General features: G+C 45.0%; 1 protein-coding gene across 1 annotated transcript in view; it reads right to left on the bottom strand.

Annotated features, from left to right (window-relative positions):
* Positions 1-27,117, bottom strand: part of LOC137518497 (thread biopolymer filament subunit gamma-like) — a 329,520-nt gene that overhangs the window by 207,235 nt on the left and 95,168 nt on the right. The window contains exon 3 of the mRNA XM_068236429.1: positions 24,900-24,995. Within this exon, the coding sequence (XP_068092530.1) occupies positions 24,900-24,995 (96 nt within the window). The remainder of the gene's footprint in view (positions 1-24,899; positions 24,996-27,117) is intronic.

Genomic DNA, 27,117 nt, shown 5'->3' with positions numbered 1-27,117 from the left:
TACATCCGAACTAGCGCAACTCGTAAGAGGCAGTGGGCGGGGAGGACTCACCTCTTCCTCGCTCGATCCAGCGTGCGCTCCACTGACGTCCCTTCCTGCAGCGCCATCCATTTACAATACAGTGGGCGGCGTGCAGGAAGTGACGTCAGTGGAGCGCACGCTGGATCGAGCGAGGAAGAGGTGAGTCCTCCCCGCCCACTGCCTCTCACGAGTTGCACTAGTTCGGATGTATTTAAGGTTGGAGGGGAGCGGAGGACGGGGACACAGGCGAGGGAGGGGGGGGGGGTCCGACCCCCCTCCCCGCCACTAGGCCCAATACCCCCGTCCTGCCCGCTACCCCTCCAGCTGGGCGGCCGGCTCCCCGCACCCTCCGACGGGCGGATGCCGCCCCTAGAAATTTGCCGCCTGAGGCAAAAGTTTCACCCCGCCTCATGAGCGGGCCGGCCCTGCATGCATGTATGCACCAGAAAAATTATTATAGCGGCCGCTGTTAGCCTAAAATATTCAGGAATCCGCATGGAGTTCCGGGACTCTGTTGGTGGTGGCGGAGAAAGCAGTCATGCGGCCTGCGGGCAGAGGTGCTGTGTGGGGAGCGACTTAGTCTTGGGGCAGGCAGCCAGTCACACGGCGTGCAGGCAGAAAAGCTGTGTGTCGGGACTGACTTAGTCTTTGGTCGGGCAGTAGCCATCCGGGATCCATGCCTCATTCATTTTGATAAAGGTGAGTTACTGAACACTTTTGTGACTTAGGTGACTTCTCTTCTCAGTGACAATGCCTCCAGCTGCACTGAAGGTCCTTTCTGACAAGACACTTGCAGCAGGGCAAGATAGAAGTTGGATGGCAAATTGGGACAGCTCTGGCCACACGTCAAGCCTGCACACCCAGTAGTCCAAGGGTTCATCGCTGCTCACAGTGTCTACATCCACATTGAAGGCCAGGTAGTCGGCTACCTGCCGGCGGATCAGTGAATAATGGCGCACAGAGCCTATGCATAAAAATGGCGCCGTATTAAAAAGATACGCTTATTGCTATTTATCGTTAGTACTGCATAATAATGGCGCACAGGGAAAAAAGAAGAAAAACGGCACACACTAACGTTATTTATCAATAGTGGCACACACTAACGTTATTTATCAATAGTGACGTTCATTTGCCAAACAGCAGACGTTATTGCCCACAGTAACGGTATTTATCAATAGCGCCCCACATAAGCCAAACTGCAGACGTTATTTAACTGCAAAACGGTGAATAGATTTAATGTAACACTGTTAGGGTTAGGCACCACTGGGGGGGGGTCTTAGGGTTAGGCACCATCAGGAGGGTCTTAGGGTTAGGCACCACCAGGGGTTGGTCTTAGGGTTAGGCACCACCAGGGGGGTGGTTAGAGTTAGGCCCCACCAGGGGGGGTCTTAGGGTTAGGCACCACCAGGGGGGTCTTAGGGTTAGGCACCACCAGGGGGGTCTTAGGGTTAGGCACCATCAGGGGGGTCTTAGGGTTAGGCACCACCAGGGGGGTCTTAGGGTTAGGCACCACCAGGGGGGTCTTAGGGTTAGGCACCACCAGGGGGGGTTTAGGGGTTAGGGATAGGTACAGAGAGGGTTCTGTGTGTTAACGCTAAATAACAATAAGGCTTTAACACCAAATAACAATAAGGCTTTAACGTTAAATAGCGATAAGCGGCAATCGGATTAGCGGCAACACCGTGCGCCATTATTCACAGGCGCCATTTTCAGATGGATCCACCTGCCGGTACAGGCGTTAGTGGAGGGTGGATCCGGAATCGCTAAGGTGAGGCATTGTACTAAAGAATGTCCGCATGTCCGACATCACCATGAGAACGCTGGAGCGACCTGTCCTTGCCTGCGTGGACATGGGAGGAGGATTACTGGCAGTGGTACCTTTTATTGTGTTGTGCTGTGACATCACCCTTAAACGCATTGTAAAGCATAGTTGCCAGCTTGTTCTGCATGTGCTGCATCCTTTCTGCCTTCAGGTGAGTTGGTAACATGTCCGCCACTTTGTGCCTATACCAAGGGTCTAGTAGCGTGGCCACTCAGTACAGGCCATTCCCCTTGAGGTTTTTTTTTTTATACGGGGAGTCCCTCAACACGCTGGACAGCATGAAAGACGCCATCTGCACAAAGTTGCATCCAGACGTGCCATCCATCTACTCTTGCTCTTCCTCAGTGATGTCACGTAAGTCCTCTTCCTCCCCCCAGCCACGAACAATACCACAGGAACTTTGAGCAGCACAAGCCCCCTGCAATGCCTGCTGCAGTTGTTCTTCTGCCGCCGCCTCTTCCTCCTCCACAGGAATACCTTCTTCATCATCAGAGTCTGACTCCTCTTCTTCCCCACACGACTCTTCTTCCTCCTCCTCTCCCCTCTGTGCTTCCGCAGGTGTTGAGGAAACATCTGGTTCTGATGAAAATTGCTCCCACGACTCTTCCTGATGTAATTGTTCCTCTTCAAGCTCCTCCACAGCTTGATCCACCACTCTACGCATGGCACGCTCCAGGAAGTAAGCATAGGGGATCAAGTCGCTGATGGTGCCTTCATTGCGACTCACCAAGTTGGTCACCTCCTCAAACGGCCACATGAGCCTGCATGCATTTTGCATCAGTGTCCAGTTCGGGGGCCCGAACATCCCCATCTCCCCAGATTGTGTCCTTCTACTGTAATTGTACAGGTACTGGGTGACGGCTTTCTCCTGTTCTAGCAGGCGAGAGAACATGAGCATGGTCGAATTCCAGCAAATCGGGCTATCACATATCAAGCGTCTCACCGGCAAGTTGTTTCTCCGTTGAATGTCTGCAAAGCATGCCATGGCCGTGTAAGACCGCCTGATATGCCCACACAACTTCCTGGCCTGTTTCAGGACATCCTCTAAGCCTGGGTATTTTGACACAAATCTTTGAACGACTAGATTGAGCACATGTGCCATGCAAGGTACATGTGTCAGCTTTCCCAAATTCAAAGCGGAAAAGAGATTGCTGCTATTGTCACACACCACGTTGCCGATCTCCAGCTGGTGTGGGGTCAGCCATTGATCTACCTGTTTGTTAAGAGCAGCCAGGAGAGCTGGTCCAGTGTGACTCTCCGCTTTGAGGCAAGACATGTCTAAGATGGCGTGACACCATCGTACCTGACATGCAGCATAGGCTCTGGGGAGATGGGGCTGTGTATAGGCCCCTGGGGTGATGGCATTATGGTGGCATCAGCAGCTGACGTTGAAGGGCATGTTGGCTGGCTGTCCATAGGTGGCGATGCATGGCCCCGGACACTGCCACCAGCTGTTTCTGATGACGAGCTCCCCTGCTTCTTTCAGCAACTCATCTCCTCCTACTCCTCTCTGACTCCCCCTCTGAACTGTCCCCCTGTTCATCTCCTCTATTGGGAACATGCGTGGGATCCGTATCATCGTCATCATTATAATCATCCTGCCCAGCTTCTCTTGCCTCAGACACCTCCAAAACTGCACCAACAGCAGGTGCTTCATCATCTTCACACGTTACGTCCATAGTGTCCCCGCCTAACTCAGACATATGAGGTTGTGTAACTTGCTTAGCGCCTTCATCTGGTTGTATCAATAATGGCTGTGAATCAGTTAATTCACCACCAATTAACTCCTGCGAAGTCTCAAATGCAACAAATGTGGTGCTTGCAGTAGCGCTGGTGGCTGCGGAAGATGAGGTGTTCTGTGTTAAATAGTCAACCACATCCTGACAACCTTGGGAGGTGATGGGACGTGCCTTCTTCTGAGCACTGTACTTTGGGCCAGGGCCACACGAAATCACATCAACACGACCTTGCACACACCTGCCAGGTGGCCTTCCTCTGGGTCTGCCTCTACCTCTTCCGCTACCTGTTTTGTCCATTTTGTCCATATCGAGTGGATGAAGTGAAAGGTATGCACTGATTTGACTAATACAATGTTCAATCACACAGGTGCAGCAGTTAACAGGTATGCACGGAGTGGTATATCACACTGCGTGCACTCACGTAGGTAGGTGGGTTCACTGAACACAACAGCTAGGTATATGCTGTGATGAGGTGGGTTCACTGAACACAACAGCTAGGTATATGCACTGATTATGTGGGTTCACTGAACACAACAGCTAGGTACATGCTGTGATGAGGTGGGTTCACTGAACACAACAGCTTGGTATATGCTGTGATGAAATGGGCTCACTGAACACAACAGCTAGGTATATGCTGTGATGAGGTGGGTTCACTCAACACAACAGCTAGGTATATGCAGTGATGAGGTGGATTCACTGAACACAACAGCTAGGCATATGCTGTGATGAGGTGGGTTCACTGAACACAACAGCTAGGTATATGCTGTGATGAGGTGGGTTCACTGAACACAACAGCTAGGTATATGCTGTGATGAGTGGGTTCACTCAACACAAAACGTAGGTATATGCTGTCATGAGGTGGGTTCACTGAACACAAAAGCTAGGTATATGCTGTGATGAGGTGGGTTCACTCAATTGACTCACACAATAGCTAGGTATATGCAGTGATGAGGTGGGTTCACTCAACACAACAGCTAGGTATATGCAGTGATGAGGTGGGTTCACTGAACATTACAGCTAGGTATATGCAGTGATGAGGTGGGTTCACTGAACACAACAGCTAGGTATATGCTGCGATGAGGTGGGTTCACTGAACACAACAGCTAGGTATATGCACTGATTAGGTGGGTTCACTGAACACAAAATCTAGGTATATGCAGTGATGAGGTGGGTTCACTGAACACAACAGCTAGGTATATGCTGTGATGAGGTGGGTTCACTGAACACAACAGCTAGGTATACAGTGGCTTGCAAAAGTATTTGGCTCCCTTGAAGTTTTCCACAGTTTTGCATATTACTGCCACAAGCCTGAATCAATTTTATTGGAATTCCACGTGAAAGACCAATACAAAGTGGTGTACACTTGAGAAGTGGAACGAAAACCATACATGATTCCAAACATTTTTTACAAATAAATAACTGCAAAGTGGGGTGTGCGTAATTATTCAGCCCCCTTTGGTCTGAGTGCAGTCAGTTGCCCATAGACATTGCCTGATGAGTGCTAATGACTAAATAGAGTGCACCTGTGTGTAATATAATGTCAGTACAAATACGGCTGCTCTGTGACGGCTTCAGAGGTTGTCTAAGAGAATACTGGGAGCAACAACACCATGAAGTCCAAAGAACACACCAGACAGGTCAGGGACAAAGTTATTGAGAAATGTAAAGCAGGTTTACTCTACAAAAATATTTCCAAAGCCTTGAACATCCCACGGAACACTGTTCAAGCGATCATTCAGAGATGGAAGGAGTATGGCACAACTGTAAACCTACCAAGACAAGGCTGTCCACCTAAACTCACAGGCCAAACAAGGAGAGCACATATCAGAAATGCAGTCAAGAGGCCCATGTTGACTCTGGACGAGCTGCAGAGATCTACAGCTCAGGTGGGGGAATCTGTCCATAGGACAACTATTAGTTGTGCACTGCACACAATTGGCCTTTATGGAAGAGTGGCAAGAAGAAAGCCATTGTTAACAGAAAAACATAAGAAGTCCCGTTTGCAGTTTGCCACAAGCAATATGGGGGACACAGTAAACATGTGGAAGAAGGTGCTCTGGTCAGATGAGACCAAAATAGAACTTTTTGGCCAAAATGCAAAACGCTATGTGTGGCGGAAAACTAACACTGCACATCACTCTGAACACACCATCCCCACTGTCAAATATGGTGGTGGCAGCATCATGCTCTGGGAGTGCTTCTCTTCAGTAGGGGCAGAGAAGCTGGTCGGAGTTGATGGGAAGATGGATGGAGCCAAATACAGGACAATCTTGGAAGAAAACCTCTTGGAGTCTGCAAAAGACTTGAGACTGAGGCGGAGGTTCACCATCCAGCAGGACAACAACCCTAAACATAAAGCCAGGGCAACAATGGAATGGTTTAAAACAAAACATATCCATGTGTTAGAATGGCCCAGTCAAAGTCCAGATTTAAATCCAATCGAGAATCTGTGGCAAGATCTGAAAACTGCTGTTCACAAACACTGTCCATCTAATCTGACTGAGCTGGAGCTGTTTTGTGAAGAAGAATGGGCAAGGACTTCAGTCTCTAGATGTGCAAAGCTGGTAGAGACCTACCCTAAAAGACTAGCAGCTGTAATTGCAGCAAAATGTGGTCCCACAAAGTACTGACTCAGGGGGCTGAATAATTACGCACACCCCACTTTGCAATTATTTATTTGTAAAAAAAACCATTTGGAATCATGTATGATTTTCATTCCACTTCTAACGTGTACACAACTTTGTATTGGTCTTTCAGGTGGAATTCCAATAAAATTGATTCATGTTTGTGGCAGTAATGTGACAAAATGTGGAAAACTTCAAGGAGGCTGAATACTTTTGGAAGCCACTGTATGCTGTGATGAGGTGGGTTCACTAAACACAACAGCTAGGTATATGCTTGGATGAGATGGGTTCACTGAACACAACAGCTAGGTATATGCAGTGATGAGATGGGTTCACTGGTATATGCTGTGATGAGGTGGGTTCACTGAACACAACAGCTAGGTATATGCAGTAATGAGGTGGGTTCACTGAACACAAAACGTAGGTATATGCAGTAATGAGTTGGGTTCACTGAAGAAAACAGCTAGGTATATGCTGTGATGAGGTGGGTTCACTGAACACAACAGCTAGGTATATGCTGTGATGAGGTGGGTTCACTGAACACAACAGCTAGGTATATGCAGTGATGAGGTGGGTTCACTGAACACAACAGCTAAGTATATGCTGTGATGAGGTGGATTCACTGAACACAACAGCTAGGTATATGCTGTGGTGGGGTGGGTTCACTGAACACAACAGCTAGGTATATGCACTGATGAGGTGGGTTCACTGAACACAACAGCTAGGTATATACTGTGATGAGGTGGGTTCACTGAACACAACAGCTAGCTATATGCAGTGATTAGGTGGGTTCACTGAACACAACAGCTAGGTATATGCTGTGATGCGGTGGGTTTACTGAACACAACAGCTAGGTACAGTGGTGTGAAAAACTATTTGCCCCCTTCCTGATTTCTTATTCTTTTGCATGTTTGTCACACTTAAATGTTTCTGCTCATCAAAAACCGTTAACTATTAGTCAAAGATAACATAATTGAACACAAAATGCAGTTTTAAATGATGGTTTTTATTATTTAGTGAGGAAAAAAACTCCAAATCTACATGACCCTGTGTGAAAAAGTGATTGCCCCCCCTTGTTAAAAAATAACTTAACTGTGGTTTATCACACCTGAGTTCATTTTCTGTAGTCACCCCCAGGCCTGATTACTGCCACACCTGTTTCAATTAAGAAATCACTTAAATAGGAGCTATCTGACACAGAGAAGTAGACCAAAAGCACCTCAAAAGCTAGACATCATGCCAAGATCCAAAGAAATTCAGGAACAAATGAGAACAAAAGTACTGTAATTGAGATCTATCAGTCTGGTAGAGGTTATAAAGCCATTTCTAAAGCTTTGGGACTCCAGCGAACCACAATGAGAGCCATTATCCACAAATGGCAAAAACATGGAACAGTGATGAACCTTCCCAGGAGTGGCCGGCCGACCAAAATTACCCCAAGAGCGAAGAGAAAACTCATCCGAGAGGCCACAAAAGACCCCAGGACAACATCTAAAGAACTGCAGGCCTCACTAGCCTAAATTAAGGTCAGTGTTCACGACTCCACCATAAGAAAGAGACTGGGCAAAAACGGCCTGCATGGCAGATATCCAAGGCGCAAACCACTTTTAAGCAAAAAGAACATTAAGGCTCGTCTCAACTTTGCTAAAAAACATCTCAATGATTGCCAAGACTTTTGGGAAAATACCTTGTGGACCGACGAGACAAAAGTTGAACTTTTTGGCAGGTGCGTGTCCCGTTACATCTGGTGTAGAAGTAACACAGCATTTCAGCAAAAGAACATCATACCAACAGTAAAATATGGTGGTGGTAGAGTGATGGTCTGGGGTTGTTTTGCTGCTTCAGGACCTGGAAGGCTTGCTGTGATAGATGGAACCATGAATTCTACTGTCTACCAATAAATCCTGAAGGAGAATGTCCGGCCATCTGTTCGTCAACTCAAGCTGAAGTGATCTTGGGTGCTGCAGCAGGACAATGACCCAAAACACACCAGCAAATCCACCTCTGAATGGCTGAAGAAAAACAAAATGAAGACTTTGGAGTGGCCATCAAAGTCCTGACCTGAATCCTATTGAGATGTTGTGGCATGACCTTAAAAAGGCGGTTCATGCTAGAAAACCCTCAAATAAAGCTGAATTACAACAATTCTGCAAAGATGAGTGGGCCAAAATTCCTCCAGAGCGCTGTAAAAGACTTGTTGCAAGTTATCGCAAACGTTTGATTGCAGTTATTGCTGCTAAGGGTGGCCTCACCAGTTATTAGGTTCAGGGGGCAATTTCTTTTTCACACAGGGCCATGTAGGTTTTGAGGTTTTTTTTCTCACTAAATAATAAAAATCATCATTTAAAACTGCATTTTGTGTTCAATTATGTTATCTTTGACTAATAGTTAACGGTTTTTGATGAGCAGAAACATTTAAGTGTGACAAACATGCAAAAGAATAAGAAATCAGGAAGGGGGCAAATAGTTTTTCACACCACTGTATATGCTGTGATGAGGTGGGTTCACTCAACACAACAGCTAGGTATATGCAGTGATGAGGTGGGTTCATTGAACACAACAGCTAGGTATATGCTGTGATGAGGTGGGTTCACTGAACACAACAGCTAGGCATATGCTGTGATGAGGTAAGTTCACTGAACACAACAGCTAGGTATATGCAATGATGAGATGGGTTCATTGAACACAACGGCTAGGCATATGCTGTGATGAGATGGGTTCACTCAACAACAGCTAGGTATATGCAGTGATGAGGTGGGTTCACTGAACACAAAAGCTAGGTATATGCAGTGATGAGGTGGGTTCACTCCACACAAAACGTAGGTATATGCAGTGATGAGGTGGGTTCACAGAACACAACAGCTAGGTATATGCAGTGATGAGGTGGGTTCACTGAACACAACAGCTAGGTATATGCAGTGATGAGGTGGGTTCACTGAACACAACAGCTAGCTGTGATGAGGTGGGAACACTGAACACAACAGCTAGGTATATGCAGTGATGAGGTGGGTTCACTGAACACAACAGCTAGGTATATGCAGTGATGAGGTGGGTTCACTGAACACAACAGCTAGGTATATGCAGTGATGTGGGTTCACTGAACACAAGAGCTAGCTGTGATGAGGTGGGTTCACTGAACACAACAGCTAGGTATATGCAGTGATGAGGTGGGTTCACTGAACACAACAGCTAGGTATATGCAGTGATGAGGTGGGTTCACTGAACACAACAGCTAAAAAAAGAAAGGTTGATTGTATAGGACTCCTAAAGGATGAGGGTGGGAACTCGATGGTGGATGACCAAGGTAAGGCAGAGTTATTAAATGCTTTCTTTGCTTCTGTCTTCACAAAGGAAACAGCACTGTTGCAAATTACAGATGCAGAAGAGTCTCAATCTTCCAACTGTAATATTAAATACTTAACGCAGGAAGAAGTGAAGGCAAGACTAAATAAATTAAAAATAGACAATGCACCTGGCCCGGATGGCATGCATCCTCGGGTCCTAAGGGAATTAAGTTCAGTTATAGATAAACCCCTTTATATTATCTTTTGTGACTCTCTTTCAACTGGCAGAGTCCCAGTGGATTGGCGTACAGCCCACGTTTTCCCATTATTTAAGGAGGGCAAAAAATCCGATCCAGGAAATTATAGACCTGTAAGCTTAACATCAGTTGTATGCAAACTATTTGAGGGGTTACTAAGAGATGCTATACATGACTTCTTAGTAGAAAATAATCTTATTTCTCAGCATCAACATGGGTTTACTAAAGACAGGTCCTGTTTGACTAACATGCTCAGCTTTTATGAGGTAGTGAACGCTAATGTGGATATTGGCAATGCTCTAGATGTGATATACTTGGACTTTGCAAAGGCCTTTGACACTGTTCCCCACAAAAGTCTGGTGCAAAAGTTGAGGATGAAAGGACTGGGGAAGAGTCTGTGTGCATGGATAGGGAACTGGCTAATGGACAGAAAACAAAGAGTTGTGGTCAATGGAACATACTCAAAATGGGAGACTGTTAGCAGTGGGGTCCCACAGGGGTCTGTACCGGGTCCAGTGCTCTTCAATTTATTTATTAATGACCTAGTAGATGCAGTAGTGAGCAATGTTGCTATTTTTGCAAATGATACTAAATTGTGCAGAATCATCAACTCTCAGGAAGTTAGTGTCATAATGCAACAGGATCTGGATAGCATGGCTATATGGGCACATACATGGCAGATGAAATTCAATGTTGAAAAATGTAAAGTCATGCATTTTGGTCGTACCAATGGTCTAGCACCATACAAAATAAATGGGATACAGTTGGGGACATCAAACTTGGAGAAGGACTTAGGAGTACTCATCGACAACAAGTTAAATAATTGCACTCAATGCCAAGACGCTGCAGCTAAAGCTAACAAAATTTTGGGATGCATTAAAAGGGAAAGAAAAACTCAAGATGCTAGCATAATATTGCCCCTGTTTAACTCTCTAGTAAGGCCACATCTGGAATATTGAATTCAGTTCTGGATATTGCAGTTTTAGAGCAGGTGCAAAGACCAGCAACAAAACTGATACGTGGGATGGAAGGTCTCACTTACCAAGAAAGGTTAGATAAACTGAGTTTATTTAGTCTAGAGAAACGACGCCTTAGAGGGGATCTAGTTCACATGTATAAATAATTCAGAGGGCAATATAATAGCTTGGTGGATGAGCTTTTTGTCCCTAGGCCTTCTCAAAGGACTAGAGGACATGATCTGCGCATGGAGGAAAAACGTTTTAGCCATTTATTTAGGAAAGGGTTCTTTACAGTAAGAGTGATTAAGATGTGGAATGCATTGTCACAGGAAGTCGTTATGGCAAACTCTCTATACCTGCATTTAAAGGGGGCTTAGATGCTTTCCTTGCGTTGAAAGACGTCAATGGCTACAATTACTAGGTAATGCCTAATGATGTTAATCCAGGTATTTTATCTGATTGCCATCTGGAGTCGGGAAGGAATTTTTTTCGCTTTTGGGGCTAATTGGACCATGCCTTGTAAGGGTTTTTTCGCCTTCCTCTGGATCAACAGGGATATGTGAGGGAGCAGGCTGGTGTTGTATTTTGTTCTCTGGTTGAACTCGATAGACGTATGTCTTTTTTCAACCAAAATAACTATGTAACTATGTATATGCTGTGATGAGGTGTGTTCACTGATCACAACAGCTAGGTATATGCAGTGGTGAGGTGGGTTCACTGAACACAACAGCTAGGTATATGCAGTGATGAAGTGGGTTCACTGAACACAACAGCTAGGTATATGCTGTGATGAGGTGGGTTCACTGAACACAACAGCTAGGTATATGCTGTGATGAGTTGGGTTCACTCAACACAAAACGTAGGTATATGCAGTGATGAGATGGGTTCACTGAACACAACAGCTAGGTATATGCTGTGATGAGGTGCGTTCACTGAACACAACAGCTAGGTATATGCAGTGATGAGGTGGGTTCACTGAACACAACAGCTAGGTTTATGCAGTGATGAGGTGGGTTCACTGAACACAACAGCTAGGTATATGCTGTGATGAGGTGGGTTCACTGAACACAACAGCTAGGTATATGCAGTGATGAGGTGGGTTCACTGAACACAACAGCTAGGTATATGCTGTGATGAGGTGGGTTCACTGAACAGAAAACCTAGGTATATGCAGTGATGAGGTGGGTTCACTGAACACAACAGCTAGCTGTGATGAGGTGGGCTCATTGAACACAACAGCTAGGTATATGCTGTCATGAGGTGGGTTCACTGAACACAACAACTAGGTATATGCTATGATGAGGTGGGTTCACTGAACACAACAGCTAGGTATATGCTGTGATGAGGTGGGTTCACTGAACACAACAGCTAGGTATATGCAGTGACGAGGTGGGTTCACTGAACACAACAGCTAGGTATATGCTGTGAGGAGGTGGGTTTACTGAACACAACAGCTAGGTATATGCTGTGATGAGGTGGGTTCACTGAACACAACAGCTAGGTATATGCAGTGATGAGGTGGGGTCACTGAACACAACAGCTAGGTATATGCTGTGATGAGGTGGGGTCACTGAACACAACTGCTAGGTATATGCAGTGATGAGGTGGATTCACTGAACACAACAGCTAGGTATATGCAGTGATGAGGTGTGTTCACTGAACACAACAGCTAAAAAAAGAAAGGTTGATTGTATAGGACTCCTAAAGGATGAGGGTGGGAACTCGATGGTGGATGACCAAGGTAAGGCAGAGTTATTAAATGCTTTCTTTGCTTCTGTCTTCACAAAGGAAACAGCACTGTTGCAAATTACAGATGCAGAAGAGTCTCAATCTTCGAACTGTAATACTAAATACTTAACACTTATGTCAAACTCTATACCTGCATTTAAAGGGGGCTTAGATGCTTTCCTTGCATTGAAAGACATCCATGGCTACAATAACTAGGTAATGCCTAATGATGTTGATCCAGGGATTTGTCTGATTGCCATCTGGAGTCGGGAAGGAATTGTTTCCCTTTTGGGGCTAATTGGACCATGCCTTGTGGAGTTTTTTTCGCCTTCCTTTGGATCAACAGGGATATGTGAGGGAGCAGGCTGGTGTTGTACTTTGTTCTCTGGTTGAACTCGATGGACGTATGTCTTTTTTCTGCCCAAATAACTATGTAACTATGTAACTATGTAACAACAGCTAGGTATTTGCTAGGTATTTGCTGTTGCATAACGTCACTTCCGGGTGGTGAGCGGCAACCAAGGAGAGAGGGAGTGCCACCTAGCTCACTTCCGGGGTAAAGAGTGGGGGGTGGGAGGAAGATTCACCGCAACGGGTATAAAGTTTTAGACATTTGGGAGCCGCGCTAGCTTCTGATGAGTCGTTTTATACGACGAAACTAGTCAAGCACACGCGGTTACTGTATCCACCGTGGAGAGGGACGTGAGAGCCAGGAGGGAGGCTTAGGAGATAGCGCCATCCAGCCGACCCGGCGGCCAACGTTTGGGGTGGAGCCCATTAAAACTCTGTACGCATCTCCACGGCTTGGTTTGTAAGTGTACATCTTTTACTTATTAAAATTGATTTTATGGTTTTACGCTATGGAAGCTTTGCCTTGTTTTATCTGAGGTGATGTGGACTATACACAGAGGAAGCAAAAGATCTACTTGTTCGTATATGGCAGGGGGCGGCCAGATGACCCCATAGGCGCTAAAGACCCATCTGACAGAGGGTCTTATTCTAACGGTGAGTGGCCACTGCTTGGGGTGTGGTGGTGGTTTTCTCACTGAAGTGGAGCTTACTGCACCTGCGGTAGAAGAGAACATAGATCTGTGTAGACTTGCACATTGCTGAGCATCCTTTTAATTGGAAGGACTGTGTATTAGGACATTTGAGCGCAGCTTTACCTTTGTGTGTATTGTATTTGTTTTTAAGCAGCGCACCACCAGTATTAACACACCTGTGTGTATCAGCGCAGTATTTTGGTGTTTTTTACAAATGAGGTATTTGCTGTGATGAGGTGGGTTCACTGATCACAACAGCTAGGTATATGCTGCAATGAGGTGGGTTCACTGAACACAACAGCTAGGTATATGATGTGATGAGGTGGGTTCACGCAGCACAAAACGTAGGTATATGCTGTGATGAGGTGGGTTCACTGAACACAACAGCTAGGTATATGCAGTGATGAGGTGGGTTCACTGAACACAACAGCTAGGTATATACAGCAATGGGTATTACAATGTGCAGCTGCCTATCACACATACAGGTAGTCACTGAATGTGCTGTAGCTGGCAGTGGCACACACACAGTATGAATTATCAAGGCTGTCTATTTTAGCAATAAGAATCAGCCAGGAGGAAGCTAAGAAGCCTACAAGAGCCTAGCTAATCTTTCCCTATGAGAGTCTGCCAGCAACTGACCCTTCTCTCACTAACGCAGGCACACGAGTGAGTGTAATGGCCGGCGCTCCCTGCCTTATATAAGGAGGAGTGGCTCCAGGAGTGAGTGTAGCCTGATTGGCTACAATGTGCCTGCTAACTGTGATGTAGAGGGACAAAGTTGACCCTAATGGAGCATTATGGGGCGAACCGAACTTCCGGAAAAGTTCGCCTTAGATGGCGAACGCAAACTACTGGAAGTTCGCCGGGAACTGTTCACCAGCGAACCATGTGGGCCATCTTTAATCCTGACATCCAAAAGCCTTTCATTGTCGAGGTAGATGCATCGGAGGTGGGAGTTGGGGCAGTCCTGTCTCAGCTTTTTGGCAGTCCCAAACAACTACACCCCTCTGCATTTTTCTCTTGAACGTTTTCTCCCTCAGAAAGAAATGATGACATTGGGAATAGAGAGTTATTAGCCATTAAATTGGCTCTAGAAGAATGGAGACATTGGTTGGAAGGAGCATAGAATCCTGTGACAATTTATACTGCTCATAAGAACCTTGAATACATTGAAAATGCCAAGCGACTGAATTCCTGACAAGCCAGTTTGGCATTGTTCTTCTCCAGGTTCAACTTTTATATCACTTATAAACCTGGTTCAAAAACATCAAGGCTGATGCTTTGTCGATATGTTTTGAGAAAGAAAATGTCAACATGGATCCCCTACCTATAATTCCTACAAAATGCATTATCTCCGCTTGTAAATTGTCTACTGACCTTTCCAACCAGTTGCTCAAAATACAAGACCAGAAACCTCGGAATAAACGGGGTAATATAATATGTAGTTGGGAAAACCCTTTTTCAATCAAAAGGGCAAAAAAGAGAGTCCTCTTATGGGTGATCCACTACACCCACTATAAACATCTGCAAAAACATACGGATAAGTTAATTGACTCCCCCTAAAATTGGCCCTAGACTACAGTACTTACAGTACATAATATAGACATATGGCAATGGTAGGGACTAGATTGTGAGCTCCTTTGAGGGACAGTTAGTGACAAGACAATATATATATATATATATATATATATATATATATATATATATATATATATATATATACACACTGTACAGCGCTGCGTAATATGTCGGCGCTATATAAATACTAAATAATAATATTTAATAATAATAAAAAGGAGCTTTCATGAAACCAGTAGTGGCATAGTCTGGCTTGACATGATGAGCATAGAACATTTAGAGTAGGCTGAACATTGAAAATTTAGGTTAGGCAACAACACACGTTTGTTTCGGGCTTTCTTTTAAACCCTTTATCAGGCCACTATATATATATATATATATGCGTCTAGTTAAAAATGGCGCCGGCCAAAAAATGGCGCCCCCTTCTGCCCGATATATGTTTAAAACGATATTTATCGTTTTAAAGGTTAAAATAGTGCAGACCTTTTAAACGAAATTTATCGTTTTAAAACTTTTTTTTTTGTCCTGCCTGAACGATATTTATCATTTTAACCCCTGCTTTGCTGCCGTTTGGAAAATATCTGCCCGCCGGCTTTAATGTTTAATAGCAAAGCTCCCTTAAAAGCTAAAAACACCAAATTTGCAGGGAATGTTAAGAAGAAAATTGTGAAGAAGAGGAAATTTTTTTTTTCAAAAAGACCTTATAGTTTTTGAGAAAATCGATTTTGAATATTCTTCTTCTGACCGTGGGAAAATTAAACGCCCGCCGACTTTAGCGGTTAATAGAAAAGCCCCTTTAAATGCCAGAAACACCAAATGTGTAGGGAATGTTAAGAAAAATAGTGGGAACACGAAGAAAAAAAATTGTTCAAAAAGACCTTATAGTTTTTGAGAAAATCGATTTTAAATCTTCAAAGGGAAATTTATCTATTTAAATCGCGTACTGACATTTCCTGGAAACTTTTTCCGCCGACTTTAGCAGTTAATAGCAAAGTCCCCTTAAATCCTAGCAACACCAAATTTGCAGGATATGTTAAAAAGATACTGGGAAACAATATTTAAAAAAAAATTTGAAAAATAGTATTTATTTTTTTTTTAAATTAAATTTTTTGGGTTATGTTCAGAGTGTGGGAAAAGTTTTGAAAAAAATGACGTGGGGTCCCCCCTCCCGAGCCTCTGTAACCCCTTGTCTCCCATGCAGGCTGGGATAGCCAGAATGCGGAGCCCCGGCCGACTGGGGCTTCGCACCCTGAGCTATACCAGCCCGCATGGTCGATGGTATGGGGGGGCTTCGGGGGGGAGGGGCGGCCAAGCCTTCCCCTCCCCCCCGGAGCCCTTGTCCAATCCATGGACAAGGGGCTCTTCCCCACCTCCGGTGCCCCAGGAGGAGGTGGGGGCGACGACTCCCGGGGGGGGGGTTCATGGTGGCACCTGGGAGTCCCCTTTAAGAAGGGGAACCCAGATGCCTGCCCCCCTCCCAGGAGAAATGAGTATAGGGCTACTTTGTACCCCTTACCCATTTCCACAAAGGGTTAAATGAAATAAAAACGCAACAACGAGAAAAGTCCTTTAATGTTCTAAATTAACCAGAAATACTTACCTGTACCTTTAAGAAAAAAATCCCACGTCAATTAGGTCCCACGACAGTATCTTCCATCTTGCGACCTTCAGTTACATGTTGATTGCAGATATCCGCCGCCCCGACGCCACACACGCCGCCCCCGCCGCACTCACTGCTCTTAGCTATACTTAGTATAGCTAAGAGCAAAAAGCATCTTTAAATTTTGGCTCCAATGGTCCCCATTGGTTCCTTAACAGACCAATGGGGATCAGGAGGATCCCCATTGATCGATAAGGAACCAATGGGGAGCCTTGGAGCCAAAATTTAAAGATGCTTTTTGTTCTCAGCTATACTTAGTATAGCTGAGAGTTGTGTCTATGCATCTATATAGACGCATTAGCGCTAGCTGCCGCTGCCCTCCCTGCCTCTCCCCACCTGTCACCCTCACCCATGCTGGCACCCATGGGTGCATTGGGTGCCAGCATGGGTGAGGGTGACAGGTGGGGGGAGGCAGGGAGGGCAGCGGCAGCTAGCGCTAATGCGTCTGTATAGACGCATAGACGCAACTCTCAGCTATACTTAGTATAGCTGAGAGCAGTGCGGCGGAGGCGGCGTGTGTGGCGTCGGGGCGGCGGAGATCTTCAATCAACATGTATCAGAAGATCGCAAGATAGAGGATACTGTCGTGGGACCTGATTGGCGTGGGATTTTTTCTTAAAGGTACAGGTAAGTATTTGTGGTTAATTTAGAACATTAAAGGACTTTTTTCGTTGTTGCATTTTTATTTCATTTAACCCTTTGTGGAAAAGGGTAAGGGGTGCTTTGTACCCCTATACTCATTTCTCCTGGGAGGGGGGTGGGCATCTGGGGGTCCCCTTCTTAAAGGGGACTCCCAGATGCCACCATGAACCCCCCCCCCGGGAGTCGTCGCCCCCGCCTCCACCTGGGGCAAGGGAGGCGGGGAAGAGCCCCTTGTCCATGGATTGGACAAGGGGCTCCGGGGGGGAGGGGGAGGCTTGGCCGCCCCTCCCCCCCGGAGCCCCCCCATACCATGGACCATGCGGGCTGGTATAGCTCAGGGTGCGAAGCCCCAGTCGGCCGGGGCTCCGGATTCTGGCTATCCCAGCCTGCATGGGGGACAAGGGGTTACAGAGGCTCGGGAGGGGGGACCCCACGTCGTTTTTTTCAAAACTTTTCCCACACTCTGAACATAACCCAAAAAATTTAATTTAAAAAAAAAATAAATACCATTTTTCAAATTTTTTTTTAAATATTGTTTCCCAGTATCTTTTTAACATATCCTGCAAATTTGGTGTTGCTAGGATTTAGAGGGAACCTTAACTGAAGGGGGTATGGGTGTTTCCTTTTAAACAATACCAGTTGCTTTGCAGTCTTGCTGATCTCTATGGCTGCAGTAGTGGATGAATCACACACCTGAAACATGCATGCAGCAAATCCAGTCTGACTTCAGTCAGAGCACCTGATCTGCATGCTTGTTCAGAGGCTGTGGCTGAAAGCATTAGAGACACAGGATCAGCAGGAGAGTCAGGCAACTGGTATTATTTTAAAAGGAAAAATCCATATCCTGCTCAGTTTAGGTTCCCTTTAAGGGGACTTTGCTATTAACTGCTAAAGTCGGCGAAAAAAGTTTCCAGGAAATGTCAGTACGCGATTTAAATAGATACATTTCCTTTGAAGATTTAAAATCGATTTTCTCAAAAACTATAAGGTCTTTTTGAACAATTTTTTTTTCTTCGTGTTCCCACTATTTTTCTTAACATTCCCTACACATTTGGTGTTTCTGGCATTTAAAGGGGCTTTGCTATTAACCGCTAAAGTCGGCGGGCGTTTAATTTTCCCACGGTCAGAAGAAGAATATTCAAAATCGATTTTCTCAAAAACTATAAGGTCTTTTTGAAAAAAAAATGTTTCCTCTTGTTCACAATTTTCTTGTTAACATTACCTGCAAATTTGGTGTTTTTAGCTTTTAAGGGGGCTTTGCTATTAAACATTAAAGCCGGCGGGCAGATATTTTCCAAACGGCAGCAAAGCAGGGGTTAAAACTATAAATATCTTTTGGGAGCAATACAAATATAAATATAAACAATAAATATCGTTTTTAAAGCCGGCGCCATTTTTTAGCTGTCAAAAAACGAAAAATAACTAGTGATAATGGTTCTCTATGGGGCGCCGTTTTTTAAGTACGATAACTGGCGCCATTTTTAACGGACCCGTATATATATATATATATATATATAGTTCTAGAGAGCCCAGTCTGTATCAAGAGCCAGTACTACACGACAAAAAAGGGGGCATCTGCACCAACCAGACGCACAAACCACTATCCTATTGGCAGGTAGAGAGAACCATGCAGCTACACAGGGAGTGTACACCCAATTACTTCTTGAGTAGTGCTGTTCATACTGGGTTTTTTTCCTTGCTAGGGAAAAAAAATCATTATTTCTCAGTTTTTGGCCATTATAGCTTTAAAATAATACATGCTACCATAATTAAAACCTATGTATTTTATTTGCCCATGTGTCCCGGTTAATTATATTATATCATAACAACATTTTTTCGCTTCAGTGTCTATTTAAATTATGTCCCTATCACAATGTATGGTGCCAATATTTTATTTGGAAATAAAGTTGCATTTTTTCAGTTTTGCATCCATCACTATTTACAAGCTTATACCGTAATTTAAAAAATGTTCGTAATTTACCCTCTTCACATGCATATTAAAAAAGCTCAGACCCTTAGGTGACTATTTGTTTTTTGTTTTTACTTTTAAATTGTAATTTTTTTTTCATTAAAAATTTTGAGTAATTGTTGGTATGGGAGGTAAACAGTTAATTTTAAATGTAATCATGTGGGTTTATTTTATTAAAAAATGTATGTAGATGTAGATTTACTATTTGGCCACAAAATGGCAACAGTGATTTTTTTTTTTTTAGCCCCGGAAGTGAAGTGCTCACTTCCAGGAAGCATATGGAGGATGGGAAACCTTTTTTTGTCAGAAAGATGGCAGCTTCTGATGAGAAGCCGTCGGTCTTTCTACCGGGGATTTAGATCAATGAACGGGAACTATGTTCCCGTTCATTGATCTCCGGGCTAACTGGGGGTGGTACAATCATGTCCAGGAGGCTTAAATGGTTAAACAGGTCAGATCAGGCCCAGTTTGTTCTGTTTTTAAGCTAAACCATATATTAAACTGCAGATAAAAGATAGAATATCTGTTATCTTATAATTGCACAATCTACTTGTGATTTACTGGTTTAGCCTTTGATATTTATAAGAATCAGAATCATTTTTAATTTGCCAAATACTCCTGGGTCGTCCCCCGAAATTGGACTTGGCATGTACAGGGCTTTAGATAGGACACTCAGAAAACAAAAATCAGAATACAAAACTCAGAGAAATCATTCTGCATGTAGAGAAACACACAAATTAACAACAAAAAACACAGGCTGTCAGCAATTTAACACATAAAAATGACACACAAATTTACCCACAGATATTTGCAGTATGGAGGAGTGAAAACGTGTTTTATCAGTTACAGTTTATGAGGAGGGGATGATTTAGGGAGGGGGGAGGATTGGGTGTAGTGAGTGAATAGAGTTCATAGAGTTGACAGCTGAGGGGAAAAAGCTGTTCCTGTTTCTTGAAGTCCTGGTGGCGATGGACCGAAGCCTATGGGGTCGGAGAGCCAACTGAAGAATCAGTATCCTGGGTGTAAGGGGCTGGCTGGCAATCCTGGCTGCTCTGGAACGCAGTCTGGTGTTGTAGAGGAGATCGAGAGGGGGGAGTAATTTCCCTATGATCCTCTCCGATGATCTGATGACTCTCTGTAGTTTGAGTCTGTCACTGGCGGAGGAGCCAGCGTACCAGATTAGGATGGAAGAGCAGAGGACAAATTCAATCGTGGTGAAGTAGAAACTCATCAGAAGAGCCTGGGCCGTACTGAACTTCTTCAGTTGACAGGAAGAATAGCCACTGCTGGGCTTTCCTCTGGGTGGAAGCAGTGTTGGCCTTCCAGGTCAGGTCGTTAGAGATAGTTGTGCCTAGAAGGCGGACACAGGGAACTCTTGCAACTTCCGTGCTGTCGATGCAAATTGAAGGTGGGGTGGGTCAACAATTCTCTCCACTGTTTTTGTGATGTTGAGGACCAGCCCGTTCTCCCTGCACCAATGGCAAATGCTATCAACATGGTGGCGGTATGCCTGCTCATCATTTTTGGAGATGAGGCCAATTATGGTGGTGTCATCTGCAAATTTGATTACTTTGACTGAGTTTGACATGGATCTGCAGTTGTTTGTGTACAGGGAGAACAGGAAAGGTGACAGGACGCAGCCTTGGTGCACCCCTGTGTTTGTGGTCAGTTTGTATGAAACTGTATAATTTTTTCTGATCACTGCAAAAACAAAAGTACAATTGCTGTGGCACTATAAGGATCACTTTTGATCTTTTTTAATCTTTATTAGCGATCACAGCTTTTTTTTTACTTTGCAAGCACTCCGTTTTGCTAGACAGGCTGGATAGTCTCAGAGAAATACCCCCTAAATTGAGTTTGACCGAATTGTCAAAAAGGGGGTATTCTGCTGAAGAGGCCTACAGGATTCTGGCCCTGACTGATGAGAGCGACGGGAATGCCTCATCCACAGAATCCAGTGGGTCAGAATACGAACCTGTAGACAGTAGTGGCACTTTGACCGCTAGCCCCGGCGACGAGGTTGGGGTCCCTGCTATGGTCAGGCATATCCGACCTCATGTTATTGGACCACAGGTTGCGCAGGATCAGCCTCATTTGCAGCAGAGTGGTGCTAGCGCTGATCTTGGTTTACATGGTGAGGCATAAACCAGCAACGCAGCACATCCTGGACCGAATATCAGCACTGCCATATCCTCTGGTGAAGTGGCGAGCACCAGCAGGGCAGTTCAAGCTGATACGGTGGCACGTGTAGTAACACCCCCATCGCAGCCACCACAAACACAGGCCAGTAGTGTCCCTAGACACCCAGAGGTGCTGGCAAATCCTCATTGGCAATCCCCTGGTTACGCCGGACCCATAATGCCACCTTTCATCACCTAGTCTGGAGTCCAGGTTGAGACAGCTCATTTAGGATCGACCCTTGAGTTTTTTGAGCTGTTCTTCACCGAGGATCTCTATGACTTAGAGACCTAGTTGTGGCAGAGACCAACCGCTATGCCACACAGTACATAACCACCAATATGGAAAGCTTCTATGCCCAGCCTTTCCAGTGGAAACCAGTCACAGTTTCCAAAATTACATTTTTTGGGGGGCCTTCTCCTCAACATCAGTGGTGCTCGGATACCCCTTTTCAAAATCCGGATTGGATCTGGATCCGTATACCCAGATATCTGATCTGAGATGGATATCAGAGTTCAACATTTTCAATCCGGATCCGAATCGGATATCCGATCTCAGTATCCGGGGTATCCGGCCAGATTCAGATATCTGGATAGAAAAACCGGAAGTGGCCTTTAAATTGCTTTAAAAAGGGTTTTTAGGGTAAATGAGGCATGTATCATCATTATTTTGCAAAGGGGGACACTAATTGATGATGTGGGGACTTCAAATCCCCCCCCCCCCAAAAAAAAATGGCTGTCAATTAACATTAGGCCTAGGTTCCAGACAGCGGTCGTGCAGCCCACATTGTGTCCAAAGTACAACCGCACAACTGGGACATGACCGTTTTCAGCCAAGACACCTCCAAAAAATTACGCAGCAATTGTGTTTTGGGTTAAATATAGGTAGTATCAGTGGCCTGTGGCACCCTGGCCTGGTGGTGGGAGCTGCACAGGCAGCGGGAGCAGGGTAATGCAGCAGCAGCAGTTGTAGCGTGTGCCAGGAGCATGCCGGACGTGGCACGTGGCACTTGCCAAGTATCACGTGGCACTTGGCACATGGCAAGTGCCAAATGACATGTGACATGTGCCACGGCCAAGTGCCACGTGGCAAGTGACATGTGGCAAGTGCCATGTGACACGTGGCAAGTGCCACGTGACAGTCAGACAGCAGAGGAGAAGACACTAGTGCACACTAACTGTCACACTGGCACTGCTCACAGCACAGCAGTTCTGTAGAAAGCTAACACAGTGGTACTACGGTACTACTACTCTAACAAATACTAGCACTGACTGCTGTACTACAGTACTAACTACACAATATCACAGTAATCCTATCCCCTAATCCCTAACCTAACCTATACCTAAGGCTAATAGCTGGCCAGCAGGCAGCAGCTGGCCTGGTTTGTGCACAGCACACACACAGACACATAGCAGCTGCATGCAGCACACACTGACTGTCACACAAATGACATCAAGCTAATTAATGATTTTACAATAGTGTAGTGATAGTGAAGGGTTTAATCACTGAACAGCTTATCACTGTGTACAGCCCTGAGGCTAGCAGCACTGGAGCACACACTTTAACTGTCATACTATGACATCAATCAAGCTAATTAACAATTTAACAACCATTTTGTAGTGATAGTAGTGAAGGGGTTAATCACTGAACAGCTTTAGGTTTATAACTGTGTACAGCCCTTGCTGCTAGGCCACCAGCACTGGAGCATGTGTATCAGTGAGCATTCAGCAAGACGATATGCCTCATCATGGCAGCCCTCCTTATTATACAGGGGGGCAGGCCAGTGTTCCTTTCTGTGATTGGGTACCAGGGCTTAGGCTGGGAGCCTCTGATTGGCTCAATGAGGTCAGGTGGGGCTGGCCAGGGTTCCCCTCTGTGATTGGTTGCTAGGGCTTCTGCTGGGAGCCCTCTGATTGGCTCCAGGACATCATCTCCTTAGTTACAGTATTTCGGATCCAGATACCCGCGGATATCTGCGGATATCCGGGTTATTCGGCCAAATATCTGCAGATAGCTATCCGGATTTGGCCCCAGGTATCCGGAATCGGAATCCGGTCTGATAGCTGAAAAAAGGTCGGATATCCGGGTCAACCGGATATCTGGAATCCGAATGAGCAGCCCTGCTCAACATGGGCTTAAAAAAAATGTATTGCTGTCTTTTTGGTCTATGGACACAATACATTACATGCCCATGTTCTCTTTTGCAATGTCCAGGACAGGTTTTGAGGTCATCCTGCGTTTCATGCACTTCAACGACAACACAACCTATTGTCTAAGAGGCCACACTGTTTATGACTGGCTCCATAAAATGTGGTCCCTCATAGACCAGTTGTCATCCAGATTTGCAGATGTGTATACCCTCGAACAGAACATATGCATAGACGAGTCCCTTGTAAACGTTACCGGGTACCTTGGCATCAAACAGTACATCCCCTGCAAGCGCGCCCTGTATGGGGTCAAGCTGTATAAGCTCTGTGAAAGGGCCACAGGCTATACTTATCGTTTTAGGGTCTATGGGCGAAAAGACTCAAAACGGTAGTCGTTCAGATGCCCCGACTATCTGGGGAGCAGTAGCAAGATTGTCTGGAACTTGGTGTCACCCTTATTCCACAAGGGGTACCACTTATACGTGGACAACGACTACACAAGTATGGCCCTCTTTCGGCACTTGAATTGACAACTTTGTATAAATAAAATGAAAAAGTTGTCATTTACAGAGATATTTCTCACACACAGAATGGTTATGCGTGAAAAGACACCCCAAAACACATTAAACTACTTCTCCTGAGTACAGCGATACCACATGTGTGACACTTTTTTTGTAGCCTAGGGATGCAAAGGGGCCAGAATTCCAATGAGTACCTTTAGAATTTCACAGGGCATTTTTAGGCATTTGGTTTCCAGACTACTCACGGTTTAGGGCCCCTAAAATGCCAGGGCAGTATAAACACCCCACAAGTTACTCCATTTTGGAAAGAAAACACCCCAAGGTATTCCGTGAGGGGCATGGTGAGTTCATAAGATATTTTTTGTCACAAGTTAGCGGGAAATGACACTCTGTGAGACAAAAAAAAATTCTAACAACTAGCCCACGTTTTCTCTATAGCAAAGAGATCGAAACCTCATGTTCCCTATATGGTGGAACATGATTCTTATGGTCTGTAGTAGTAAAAAAGCTCAGTTATGTGCTAAAAAGTAATGCTGGGACATAGGGTGCTTGTATTTTTCCTTGAATATATAAATCTATGTTTGTCTGAGCTGTTCCTTAACTTTTGTTTAATTCTTCCTGCATACAATGGCAACTGAGAATATATCTAACATAAGTACTAATGTAAGAACATGAGCTAGGTTTTCTAAAAGTGAAGTATATAAGAGTGATCAATGTCATAACTTACTTCTTCATGCGTCTTCTTTAAGAACTCCAGGTCATCAAGCGCAGCAGAGAACCTTTGTTCAAGTGTAGTGCGCAGTTCAGTGGCAGCTTCAATGTCCTGATATATAAAAATATTTTAGTAAATAGATGAATACATACAGTATCATGCTAAATTATAATGCAGTTGGCTATTTAATGAATAGATTCAGTTTGAGTAACCATAAAATAAAAAGTGGCTACTGCCATTTTCTTTTTTACTGTTAAACCAATAAGGTATAACTCTATATGTCACTGCTTATATTCAAAACAACCTCCACTCATACAACTATATACCAAAATTAATTTATTGGGTAGAAAAATACACAGCAACCATCCCAGAAAACCCCAAATTCCCTAAAAACAAAGACATAGGCATATACAAATGGAGTACTGCTGGCGCTCACACCTGCACTCATTCTACATTCACACCCAATCTGGATCGGCCGATCCCTGAGATATGTGTGTGTGTGTGTGATGCTCCTTAGCAGCTGCAACTCCTGTTGCGATTGGAATCAATCTGGGCAACATGCAAATAATTGCTTCTGTACAGTTCCACAGTTCCAATAATTGCAGCTACCTGCTGCCTTACAAAGTCCAGCTATAGTGATTCCGTATAGGAGTTTTACAGTAGTACTCAATCCAACACTCTCAATGTGGTCACTTTATAGAGAGGGATTACTCCTTCCGGTAAACCAACCTGGACCGATTGACAGCCAAAGGGTACCTTTTTCTGCTGCTTCGATCGTTCCAATGCTGATCGAGGACCCCGGGGCATCCCACGGTTAATAGGTACCTGTCTCCAGACGGTCTCAAACTACTGGCTTGGTACTTTCCGAGCAGGCGCGTGTGCTGTGCGTACTACGCCGGGTTAGACCTCCAGTCCCACGTCTTCAAGATCCGCCCACATACGCGTTACGCCTACATTGACGTAGGCTTCGTCAGTGTGTCATGCGGTGTCATCGGGATGGGCCTCTCCGTCTTTGAAGCCAGCCACTAAGCATTGTTCTGGGGTTTCCGCAGCAAGTTGCGTGCCAGCAGTTCAAAATGAACCATGTCTTGTGTCAAAGAGTCCCAGTTAGTGTTGACAGAGTTCATAGTTTTGCATCACATGTTCCTCCACATTTATTGCCGGGAATTTTCCTGAACCCAGGCCAAAGAAAGGGACACACAGTTGTCACTAATGGTGCCCCCACAGGGAGGAATAAATAGACAGATAGGTAGAAGATGATTGTCCACAACATTTGATCACTACTTGTCATTGTTATAATTTAAGTAGGCCTCAGTTACTTGGCCTGAGTTTTATGTAAAAGGCTTGTCCGCAGTGTATGCCTTTAAAATAGATAGAGGTTTGGTGATGCAGGCAGAGGCATCTCAGGGTCTGCGTGTAGCAGAAGATACACGCAGATACTGAGAACATGTTCCTAAAGAAGGCCATCGGTTTACTCTGACCTCCACTTACAGGACAGGAACAGTAAACATTGGCCATGTTTACTAAACATCTACATGCCTGCATCTGGGTCAAGTGCCTCATTGATTATTAATCGAGTAGGCGGGTATGATGACACCATGAGTGGGTCCACCAATAGACTGATATAGGGGGTGGCGAAGATGATGTCATATTTAACTCTTTCCTAGTCGGTATTAAATCTGGAGCGAGCAATGGAGAACGCACTTCTGCTTCTTCCTTCTGCACTAGCTCGCAAGGCCGACTTGGACCTCTAAGCATGTTATTCCTTTCTGTAATCTGATATAATGGATGCTGTACATAGGTAGTCTAGCTGTAACATAGAGTAGATACAAGAAGACCTGGGTATCTTCAGTAGGAAGATACTCAAGCAGCTGTAACGCAACATGGAAGTCTGCTTGGCCAGGAGATGAATGTATCTATCTGTATTCCTGTTTCCTGAATAAATAACGTAAACATTGGAGAAGCCTGAGAAAGTCTATTTCCTGTTTGCTGTGTGGAGAGTCAAGTGGTCTCACAGTCTGTGAGACGATGGTGTCGAAGCAAGGTGATAAGAACAGTTTATAACAGTGGTGCCTGAAATCCTTCCCTGCCTAGCAAAACAGGCAGACGGGGCCGGGGCCGAAGGAAAATGGTTTCAAGATATTCCACAGCAAAACAAGCGGAATAGACGGACACGGACTGTAAAGCTTATCAAGCTGAGACTGATAAGCTGGTGTGAGTAGTGTGTGGGAGC

The sequence above is a fragment of the Hyperolius riggenbachi genome, chromosome 5, assembly GCF_040937935.1.
Source record: "Hyperolius riggenbachi isolate aHypRig1 chromosome 5, aHypRig1.pri, whole genome shotgun sequence".
NCBI classification, from domain to species: Eukaryota; Metazoa; Chordata; class Amphibia; order Anura; family Hyperoliidae; genus Hyperolius; species Hyperolius riggenbachi.
Note: the sequence above shows the minus strand (reverse complement) of the source record. Positions and strands in the feature narration are given on the sequence as shown.